The sequence below is a fragment of the Balaenoptera musculus genome, chromosome 1 (assembly GCF_009873245.2).
Source record: "Balaenoptera musculus isolate JJ_BM4_2016_0621 chromosome 1, mBalMus1.pri.v3, whole genome shotgun sequence".
NCBI lineage: Eukaryota > Metazoa > Chordata > Mammalia > Artiodactyla > Balaenopteridae > Balaenoptera > Balaenoptera musculus.
This window is the reverse complement of record NC_045785.1, coordinates 75,448,901-75,461,091: the sequence shown is the minus strand read 5'-3', so window position 1 is coordinate 75,461,091 and position 12,191 is coordinate 75,448,901. Positions and strand designations below refer to the sequence as shown.

The following is a 12,191-nucleotide window of genomic DNA, read 5'->3' as shown; positions in this document are numbered from 1 at the left end:
ACCTTTTTTGTACTATTCTAATAAAAATATTTTAAAGTCAGCAGGGATTAGTTTGGTAGGAAACAGTTGGCTATTTTTTATTTATTTTTTTTAATCAAATCTTCGAAATATACATATTTTGGACTGAAGATAGGATAGAGATTTATGAATTAATATTTATGAGATGGCCTTGCCTTTAGACTTTCACTTTATTTATCACTTGTTTCTATCTTATTGCTAGAAAAAATTGTAGTTGTTTGACTTTCCTTGTTATGGAAGGAGACACCTGTTGAATGAAAAATTACATATACAATATCAGTAATCATATTAAAAATAAATTATACAAGTTGCTGCCTATCTAAATCATTTGTTTACTATCATGCAAAGAATGCCAAAGTCATAAGAATGTCTTTCTTATTTTATATCTCCTACTTTTGGTTTTCTGTTATCTAAAATGCTGGTGTCACTGTTACTGTTTCCAAATGAATCTAAGTTATAACATAAAAGAATGTTTTCAAGATAAAAGAATGTCCTGATCCAGAAGGTTTTTAACATTCTGGAATAGGGAAGCTTTTACACTGCAAGTATTTAAAAACTAGAGGAAATTACCAATCTGAAGTTGTTAAGAAATATTATTTTTTTAAAAAGAGAAAATAAATACAATTATGTCCTTTCCATTTTTTTTTTAGCTAGAAGTTGCTGTCATTTGTAGAAGTTTATTTTTAATCATTATTCAACTCTCTAAAAGTTACTTGAAAACTCAGTTTATAATTTATAAAGGAGAATTGACATTCAAGGAAACTTGCCATTGAAGTTTTTCAAAATGAAAATTTTTTCTGAAGGATGAATAAAATTATTCCACAATTTATGTTTTTAAATATCAGGTTGTCAATCAACTTTTCTGAAAACAGAGGCCTAGTGTATGCTGATTTTTCCTCAAGCTTGTAAATTTAGTGTCTTGTTTAGATTTTGCCACTAGAGGGCCTCAGTGAGAACTTCATCTCTATCTCTTGGAGGTAATACTCATTTTAAGAATTTGACTCCCTTAGATACTGATTATGATGGCGTATGATGGATTATAATTTTGTTTATTTAGGGGAACTTCAGTGAACTTCACATAATACTTTATTACTTTTCTCTAGATTTGATTGCAGTAGTTGTATTGTGTACTGTTTAAGTCCAAATACTCTAGCACTCTATGAGACTGAATTTAGTACATGTGGAAAACTGTGCTTTACTTCCTGGAAAGTGGATAAACCCATATTATACATAAAATTTTATGTATAAGAAATGCAAGCAATTTTATGTATTCTGAGACCTATTTAAGTCAAATTTGAAGTTCACATAGAAATTTAATATGACAGAAATAATGAATTCAATATTTTTTATGAAAACAAGGGTATCAGACTACCGGCCTTCCCTGTTCTGTAGTTTCCTCTCTTGAGAGCATCACAGCCCTCTCTAGTAGCAGGCTTTTACCCACTTCTCTTTCCTCGGACTTCTTCTCCAGCCCTGATTTCACATTGTTAGCCTGAATGTCAGAAAATGGCTGCAGAGTTATTGAAACTGAATCCTCAGAAGTTTAGTTAAAGGATTAAAGCAATCTAGGAATTCTAGGTATCATCCAGGAGAGGAGAGAGGATGTGAAGGGAAGGATTAATGGTTATAAAATTGATTAACATTTAATGAGTACTTTCTATATGCTAGACACTGTGCTTAACACTTATACATTTATTGTCTCATTTAATCCTTAAAATGACTCTGTAAGAATGTTACTACTGTTGTTATTATTCCTGTTTTATTGGTGAGAAAACTGAGGCTGAGAGAGATTAAGCAACAAGGATTTAAATCCAGGTGATTCTTAATTACAAAATCAGGCCCCTTATAGTTATCAAAGGAGAAAGGAATTTTCAGAGACAATCGGAGGACCCTGGCTATTTATGGAAACAGTTCTTCATCTAGAGTTCCCTACTTTGTTAAGTCAAACTTTACTGTCTTATCTCTGGGTAACACATACCCACACACACAATTTTTTTCCTTGATTTGATTTCTATTAGTTTGTTTGTATCCCTAACATTTAGGAGTAAATATGTATATATATATGTGTGTGTGTGTGTGTGTTTGTGTGTGTGTGTATATATATATATATATGGACACATATCTCTATATAATAAGTTTTCTACAATGATGATGGTTATAAATTAAGTCTTTCTAAATAGTCATTAAAACTTCGGCATATTATTATATATTGAGTGTTGTTTGCCAGAAAGTCATTACAACTTTGTGTGGCATAATATATTTAGTGCTTTTTGCTTACCATATGTTTCCTTTTTAAATCATATTTATTAAATTAATGTTTATACTTTGATTTCTCCCACCCACCCCCACGTTTTAGGGCCAAACAGGTAACCCAGGACCCCAAGGACCATCTGGCTCTCGAGGACCAGAGGTAAAATGTTGGTGGGAATATAACTAATTTAAATAAATATAGAAATTAAGCTTGGTTAGTAAAACATGCTTTTACATAATAGGTTTAAGAAAGATTCTCTTTAAAGTTTACATCTTTGAAAATAGTTTGGACTAAATTTTTTCTGTTATGTCAGGAGGTTTGCAACAGTGATCTCTAGAAAATAGAAAAGGTATTAGCTACATTACAGTCCTGGTTAGGTCACAGCTGATTTATTTGTTCTGCACAACGACTACTAATAACACATGCTTGGAGCTTGAAATCAAATTTCAGGACCTAAACACCATTGAATTTTTAATGCAGAATGCTTCCAATTTTTTAATATGCATATATCATTTGGATCTCATATTCTAGAATAAATGCAATTAAGTCTGTAGCACATATATCAGATTTGCTTGTATATTTGAAATTCTTACTTTGGCTTAATGCTTGATGTAGAGGGGCTTTTTCTTTTCTTAAGACTACATAGGACATGAGCTTCTGAGATGAAACATCTAAGTTTTTTTAAAAAAACATCATTTTATGAGTCAAAGATATACTACATAGAGATAAAGCTTCTGAAACTCACCCTAGTTCAAAAATATAAACCAAAGCATACGCATACATAAACATATAAATACACATTCACATCTGATCCAGAGTCATAGATGCAGCATTAACAGTGAGAAAGTGAATTTGGCTTCACAATAAATAAATCAGAGCAATAAAGTCCCCATAGTGTCAAAGCAGTAGGCAGAGTTTCTAGGAATAGTACTGTCCTGGTGCTTTCTCCCTCTCTTTGTACACTGTAAGGTCTATTTCTTATTCCACAGCTGTCTTTCGGGGTTGGCTGATTTCTTTAGCAAATACCTGTTCTTACTTATTGTCTAATTTAAAAACATATTGGATGTTGATAGTTCAAAAATCTAAAAAACTACATTGTATCTAGTTTCAATAATAGAGAGGTAATAGGAGGTAAAATACAGCAATGTATTCATGTCATCATTCTGGGAAGAAGGAAATTGTTTTGAGTAATAAAAATGATTATTAACAGACAAAGTAGTAATTAACAGATTAATATAAGTTTATCTCTTTTATGAGCCCACATTCATTTAATCATTTGTCATGAAAACCTTCCTGGAATGAATCATATTTACCTGTGTTCTCATACTGAGGATACAGAACCTACTTTATCTTTTATTATCTTTAAAGGTTAATTTTATGAACATAGATTATTCTGTTGTAATTTTAGTTACAGATGGTATGTGTCCTAGGAAGGACTGTGTCACCTCCTTGTTATCAATATGGTTTTGGATCGTTTTCTTCTTTTATATAAAGCCAGGTTAAAGGATGCATGGGCCATGTTTTTACTTATTACTTGATATTCCAAAAATTTTTTTTCCTCTGTTGCCTTTGAGATTTTATGATTTGCAGTCATGATTCAAAACATTGCCTCATTGTCTTTGACTCCTGCAAGGTAGTAAGCCCTAACCTATGCCCATTCTTCCTCCTTACCTATTTTAAATTTTTTGATGGGGCTGAAGATGTAACCTGTATTCTCTCAATAATTAGTGCCAGGTTGTTTTGGGAAATTGGGCCTAATCCAAAGATCATAACTTCTTCTTGATCATAAGAATATAATATGTAGGATATCATATATGAGGCAACAGCTCTATTTAAATACTTCTTGACATTAGGCTTTTAATAGAATTGTATGTCTAAGAATTTAAAATAGCATGTTTAACAGTATATCAAGCCTGAAAAGTTTCTACTTGCACAGTAGATGAATTTTCTCAGGTAAAGGATCTTATATGTTGTGCTGTATTTTGACTTTATCCTGTAGTCAGTGATCAAAGATTTTTAATCAAAGGAATGAACTTATCAGACATGCATTTCAACATATAAGTGGTAGGAGGAATAAAGATAAAAGAGAAGGAGAGAGGGAGAGATGACAGGACTAAGGCTGCTTGGGAGTATAATTCAAGGCCAGGGGATTAATGATGAGGGCCTGTAATAATAGAGAGGAAAGGGTGGCTTCAAGAAATAATCAGGAAATATAATTCACAGCAGTTGAATCACTCACTTCAGTTCATTCAGCTTGTGTGAGAGAGGAATAAAAGACAAATATAATAATTTTTGCTTGAACAGTTATGTAGAATGTAGATCACCATTCTAAAAAAAGAGAATAAAAAAGAAGGAGGAAGATACTCAGGGTGGGTGGAGATAATGCTTTGGTTTTGATTTTGTTAGGGCTGAAGTGCCTATAGGACATACAGGAAATTAGTCTCATAAGTGTATAGAAAATTGTAGACCTGACACTCAGAAGAGTGAACTAGAGATACATGTTTGTATAGTCATCCCCATAAAGGTATCAGATGACACAATTGTAATAGGTGAAATAACTTAGGCTTTATAAAACAAGGTTCGAAAGTACTACTCCTGGACCCTCAACTCCAGAAGGCTATATTCTCTGTTTACAGTGCAATTAAGTTTTAAATTGACAGTATTAAGAGCAGTAAAATAAACTTTGGTAACTTAAAAACATTATGAGAAGAAAAAAATCACAATGGAAATTAGAAAATATTTAGAATTAAGTAACAAATCACTATAAAATCTAGTGTTGTACCTAAAGCAGCACCTAGAGGGAAATTCACAGACGTCAGTGCATTTCTCTAAAAAGCAAGGAAGATCAAGAATAATAAATAAGTTATGCATAGCACAAGTGTAGGGATTTGTTTTAAAAGGAAAAAGATGTTGAAAGAGGTCAAATAGGATAGAGTCTGTGTTCTCTGTAAGTAGGAGACTAAATCCCAAGAGTGGGAGAAAGGTGTGCATGTAGAAGGAGGGCGCTCGAAGAGTTCTGTGAGGACTAAGCAGGGAAGGGAACCAGGGACTAGTAACAATTTCTGACTTGTGTTAAAAACTCAGCTGAGGCTGAAAAACGTTTTCCCCAAAATATAGCCACAAAGTTCAGTACAGTTCATTAGAACCGAATTGCAAACTTGAGTCTCAACTTTCTACTGGGCAAAACAATGAAACATGGTCAGTTATATGCTTTTCTTCTCCCTTAGATAAAAACATATCACTTGTACAAAAGAAGGGCAACAATTCATGGTATTATGTGATTTCCATATTTGAGTATAGATTGCTATCATAATGTCAAAGTACAATCCAGTAAAAGTAATCCTATTAGAGGCCAAAATGATGGTCCTAGGTATATACTTCTGTGATAGCTTTTGTTAATTATTGGGTGATGAAAGGCTTAAGTTAATATCTGGAAAGTACAGTGCTTTTGGGATATCTTCTGAATGAGAATTGAGGAGTTAGCCTGAGTACCTTGAGCAAATGACTTGGAGTTTTTTTATTGTGAATATTGTGATATATATGTTTAATTTTATCTTTTCCTAAATGGCTTATCAATTGTCCCAGAACCATTTGTTAAGCAATTTGTCTTTGCTTCAGTGATTTTAAGATGCCACCCCCATCATATAGTAAATTTCCATGGTTATTGGGTCTATGTCTGGACTTTGTTTTCTATTTCACTTGAATGGTTGTCTATTCCTGTGCAATTGTCACAATATTTTAATGATAGAAGCTTTATGGTATTTTTTAACTTTATTGAGAAATAACTGGGGATAATCGACCAATATAATTGCATATATAAAAGTGTACAATGTTATGATTTGATATACATTGTGGAATTATTACCAAGATCAAATAACACATCCATCACCTCACATAGTTAATTCTTTTAAATTTTTTTTAAAAATCTTATTGGACTATAGTTGATTTACTATGTTCCATTAGTTTCAGGTGTACAGCAAAGTGAATCAGTTATATATATATCTCTCCACTGTTTTTCCCTGTGCTATACAGTAGGTCCTTATTAGTTGTCTGTTTTACATATAGTAATGTGTATATGTCAATCCCAATCTCCCAGTTTATCCCTCCCCACTTTTCCCCCAGGTAACCATAAGATTGTTTTCTACACCTGTGACTCTATTTCTGTTTTGTAAATAAGTTCATTTGTACCATTTTTTTAGATTCCACATATAAGCGATATCATATGATATTTGTCCTTCTCTGACTTACTGCCCTCAGTATGACAATCTCTAGGTCCATCCCTGTCACTGCAACTGGCATTATTTTGTTCTTTTTAACGACTCAGTAATATTCCATTGTATATTTGTACCACATCTTTATCCATTCATGCATATGTAGATGGACATTTAGGTTGCTTCCATGTCCTGGCTATTGTAAATAGTGCTGCAGTGAACATTGGGGTGCATGTATCTTTTCGAATTATGGTTTTCTCCAGGTATATGCCCAGAAGTGGGATTGCTGGATCATATGGTAGCTCTATTTTTAGTTTTTTAAGGAACATCCATACTGTTCTCCATAGTGACTGTACCAATTTACATTCCAGCCAACAGTGTAGAAGGGTTCCCTTTTCTCTACACCCTCTCCAGCATTTGTTGTTTATAGATTTTTTTGATGATGGCCATTCTCACTGGTGTGAGGTGATACCTCATTGTAGTTTTGATTTGCATTTCTCTAATAACTAGTTATATTGAGCATCTTTTCATGTGCTTTTTGGCCATCTGTATGTCTTCTTTGGAGAAATGTCTATTTAGATCTTCCATCCATTTTTTTGATTGGGCTAGGTTTTTTTTGTTGTTATTGAGCTGCATGAGCTGTTTGTGTGTTTTGGAGATTAATCCCTTGTCAGTTGCTTCGTTTGCAAATATTTTCTCCCATTCTGAGGGTTGTCTTTTTGTTTTGTTATGGTTTCCTTTGCTGTGCAATAAATTTTTGGTGGTGAGAATGCTTAAGATCTACTCTTAGCAGCCTTCAAGTATATAATACATATTTTTTTTAACTATAGTAATGATGCTGTACATTAGATCCTCAGAACTTACTCTTCTTATAACTGAACATTTGTATCCTTTGACCTCCATCACCCCATTTCCTCACCCCACAGCCCCTGGCAACCACCATTCTATTATCTGTTTCTATAAAATTGACTTTTTTAAGATTCCACATATAAGTAATAACATACAATATTTGTCTTTCTCTGTCTGGCTTATTTCACTTAGCTTAATGCCCTCCAGATTCATTCACATTGCTGCAAATGACAAGATTTCATTCTTTTTTATAGCTGAATAATATTTCAGTGTGTTTGTGTGTATTTATCACATTTGTGAGATATATATATGATATATATAGATATGATATAATGATATTCACATTTTCTTTATACATTCATCTGTCGAAGAACATTTAAGTTGTGTCCATACCTTGGCTATTGTGAATAATGCTGCAGTGAACATGGGGGTGCATATATCTTATAGAGTTAGTGTTTTCATTTTCTTTGGGGTAAATACCAAGAAGTGGAATTTCTGGATCATATGGTAGTTCTATTTTTAATTTTGGGGGGAACCTTCTTACTGTTTTCCTTAGTGGCTGTACCAATTTATATTACCACCAACAGTGCACACAAGTGTTCTCTTTCCACATTCTTGCCAACACTTGCTATTTCTTGTCTTTTTTTTTTTTTTAATTTTTTTTTTTTTTTTTTTATTTTTATGGCTGTGTTGGGTCTTCATTTCTGTGTGAGGGCTTTCTCTAGTTGTGGCAAGCGGGGGCCACTCTTCATCGCGGTGCGCGGGCCTCTCACTATCGCGGCCTCTCTTGTTGCGGAGCACAGGCTCCAGACGCGCAGGCTCAGTAATTGTGGCTCACGGGCCCAGTTGCTCTGTGGCATGTGGGATCTTCCCAGACCAGGGCTCGAACCCATGTCCCGTGCATTGGCAGGCAGATTCTCAACCACTGCGCCACCAGGGAAGCCCTGTCTTTTTGATAATAGCTATTTTAACAGATATAAGATGACATCTCATTGTGGTTTTGATTTGCATTTCCCTGATGATTAGGGATGCTGAGCATCTTTTCAGGTACCTGTTGGCCATCTGTATGTCTTCTTTGGAACATGTCTATTCAGATCCTGCCCAGTTTTAACCAGATTGTATCTTTTTGATGTTGAGTTGTACGAGTTCTTTATATATTTTGGATATTAACCCTTTATTAGATATATGGTTTGCAAATATTTTATTAGGTTGACTTACATTATGAATTAATTTAGGGAGCAGTGACATTTTTATGATATTGAGTCATCCTTTTAAAGAACAGTGGATGTCTTTCATTTGTTCAAGCCTGCTTTTGTGTTTTTCAGGAATGTTTTAAAGTTTTCCTCATATAGGTTTTTGTACATGTCTCATTAAATTTATTCCTAACTATTTTTTTGTTGCTATTATAAATGGGATTTTTCTCTACCATTGTATTCTCTAACAGGTTTCTGTATGTATATGAAGATTATTGATTTCTGAATGTTAATTTTACATCCTGCTGCTTTAATGGTTTATTGTCTTTGAGTTATTTTTACCATTGATTTTCTAAAGTTTTCTAGTTGTACTCTCATGTAATTTTCAAACTTTTTTTTATCAGTTCCCATACCTCTAATTCAGTTCTCTTGTCTAGTGGCATTGTAATACCTCTAGTACAATGCTGAAGAGTTGGAAGTAGTGTGCATCCTTGTCTTCTTCCTCATTTCAGTGGAAATGCTGTAATGATTTCTCATGAAGTAAATGCTAAATTAAAATGAAAATATGCACATATTTTATCATGTTAAGAAATATCATCAATTCCTATTTCCTGAGTGTTTTTGAAATCAGGAATCATTTTTATAGTTTGTCAAATATATATAGAGAGTCAGATATTTGCTATATTTTCAACATGTATAGAGATAATTATATATGTCTTTTTAGATATATTTATTGGTATATTATAGTAATGGATTTTCTATTAACTATTTTGTATATAATAACTATTTCTATATAATTTCTGTATATTGACTATTTCTATATGACTTTTCTATTGCATTCTTTAAAAAATTCTACTTTATCATGGCACATTATTTTCCTAATATAATACTAATTATACTAATATTCATTAGTACTTCTGCATCAATATTTCTAAGTGATATTGGCCTGTAATATTCTTTCTTTTTTTGGTACTTCATCAGGTTTAGATATCAGTGTTATATTTATTTCATCAAAATAAATAGAAAGTCTTAGTTTTTAGTGCTCTGGAATAATTTATGGAATACTGGGATTATCTTACCTGTGAGGCTTTGGTGGAATTTTCCTGTGAAACCATCTGGAATTGATGCTTTTTTGTGGAGTAGTTTCTTGGTACCTTTCTGTGTTGCTTCTGTGAAAATTAGTCTGCTTAGAATTAAGCTTTTTATCTCTAAAGGGGTTAGCTTTGTTAAATTGTTATTTTCCTAGGAAATTAGCTGTTTCACCTAGGTTTTAAAATTTACTTCCATATAAATCTGCAAAATAGTCTCATGATTTTTAAGCTTTAAGAATTATCTCTCATGTGCTATTTAAAATTTGTTAAATTTTTTGTTTTCTCTTTTTTTCTCTTGATTAGGCTCCATTCAGTTTGTCTAGTATGTTAATTTTTTTCTCAAAAAAACCCTGAAATTTTTATTTATTGTCTTCTCTTTTTCTTTTCTTTACATAATTAGTTTCTCTTTGTATCTCCATTATTTTCTTGAGATTCTTTTGGTTTATGTTGTTCTTTTTCTTTTTGAGTTGGGAATTTTATTTAATTTATTTTTATTCTTTTATTTTTATTCCTAAAACTATTAGGGGCCATGCCTTTCCCTCTGATCATTGCTTTAAATGTATCCCATGTATTCTGGTATTGAGTATTTTTATTACCATTATTTTTTAGATATTTTGTAATTTCAGCTTGTATCTCCCTCTTAACCCAAGATTTATTTAAGAAGGTGTTTTAAAATTTCCAAGTGGGAGAGCCTGTTGGTTTTGATTTTGTTAATAATTCCTGGTTTCATTACACTGTTATCATAAACTGTTGTTCTGTTTTATGGAACTTAGCAGTCTGATTTTTTTCTTTGTGACCTAATATATGATCCCTTTTTGTGACTGTTCAATATGAACTTGACCAAAAGGTATATTTTTATTATCAGATGTGAAGTTCAGTATATAGTGACTTGCTCTTCCTTATTGATTATGTTCTTTACCTTTTTGCTGTATCTTCACTTATTTTTGGTCTGATTGATCTCTCTGTTTTAATGGGATGGACTGTGGCTGTTGTCTACCCAGCTGCTCTGGGGCCACAAATGGTACTTCTTCTCCCTCCTTCACTATCCATTTTAAATTCCCCTCACCCTCAGCTGCCTCCTCAGTAGGTCTTGTGACTTATCTGGTAGTATAACCTAACCTTCATGACTGTAGGGCAGTTCCAAGATGTGCTGATTATATCACCTGTGTTTCATGTGTATTCCTTGCTGCCTTTTTTTGTATAAAGCAGTCTTTCTTCCTCTTGTTTTTCAGAGTCAGTTAACCATGCCAGTTTGGTGACTCCTCTTTTTGTTTGCTCATATCTTGTCATAAAAAGTCTAAAGTGTCCTGGTAGCAGCTGTAACTTTTAGTTTGTTAGGACCTTTGATGTGCCTCCTGTCAAGAGAGAGCCCCTTTGGGTATCAGGATCTCCAACCCTGAAGAGTCCAAGGTTGTGGAGACAGAACACACAAAATGTACTGTGTTATTCGAAGTGATGGCAGATAGGACCACACCTGCTTCTACTTCTTGGTTTGGGACTCATATATCCTTCCTATTAGGGACAAAGCATCATATGGAGGTCTCTGATTTAATAAATACACTGTATCCCAAAGGGTGGTACTCCATCCTTTCATATTGTTTCCTCTGAGCTGGTTCTTCAGTTATAACTTTAGAAGGCAGTTCCAGTGTTCTGTGAGACTGGCTACCTCTAGATGGTGCAAGGTGGATTAAGACCAGTGGATCATATCATGGGCTCACTCTTATACCTCCTTCAATGTAGAGATACTATGCTTTATGAGGTTCCATGCCTGTGGATCAGGCATTCTGTAATTCCCTAGATAGTGGTGCTAGTTAAACCTCTAAAGAGAGGAAAGGCACACTTTTAACTAAAATATGTATCTAACTCTGTAAAAATGAACTGCTGATACTGCCAGATTGAAAGGGGCCCACATGAATATAAATTTTTTAAATCTCTTTTTTAAAACATAAATTAAAAGGATGCATTTGCCAAATCAGTGACTACACACCATGTAAGGGAAGGCCTTAGTCATCTGCTTTGGTGATAATACTACATCTGACACAGCAGCTGCATTTGGGGCTGTGGTAGTCTACAGTTATCTCCAGAATAAAACTGATTTCTATAGGGGCCAGTCTGACAAATTAAACAGTGCTATGATAGAGACCACCACCCGTACATATTTTAGATCTTAAATGGTGGCACTAATCTCTGATATGCTCTCCACACACAATGTGATTGGCCATCATGTAGTTGTGAGTGATTGGCTGATCCTTAGAACCAAAGGTCCACCTAACGATAGGAGTATCCCTGCCTTTTTGGCTCCTTTTTAGAAAATCCAGTTCTAATTATTCATTTTCAGGAGGTCTTTTAGAGATACCTATTTTATGTTAATCACCAAAAACACAAAACGATGGTGAGTTAGATTAAGTCCTGACTTTAAGGAGCTTATATTCAAGAAATTAATACTAAATTCAGACTATGTCAAAGCCTCCACTGTCTGTCTTTCTCCCAGACATCAAGATTAATTAGGTTTGATAAAATTAAAAATAAAAAATCAGGTCATTCTTTAATAGTCTAGAATCAGTGTAGTTCTCAGAGA

The 12,191-nt window shown here is 33.5% G+C and overlaps 1 protein-coding gene across 6 annotated transcripts in view; it reads left to right on the top strand.

Annotated features, from left to right (window-relative positions):
* The window catches only part of COL24A1 (collagen type XXIV alpha 1 chain), a 389,657-nt gene that overhangs the window by 128,077 nt on the left and 249,389 nt on the right, over nt 1–12,191 (top strand). For all 6 annotated transcript variants that reach the window (XM_036826641.1, XM_036826634.1, XM_036826651.1 and 3 more), the window contains one exon: nt 2,375–2,428. In XM_036826641.1, coding sequence (XP_036682536.1) covers nt 2,375–2,428 — 54 coding nt within the window. The remainder of the gene's footprint in view (nt 1–2,374; nt 2,429–12,191) is intronic.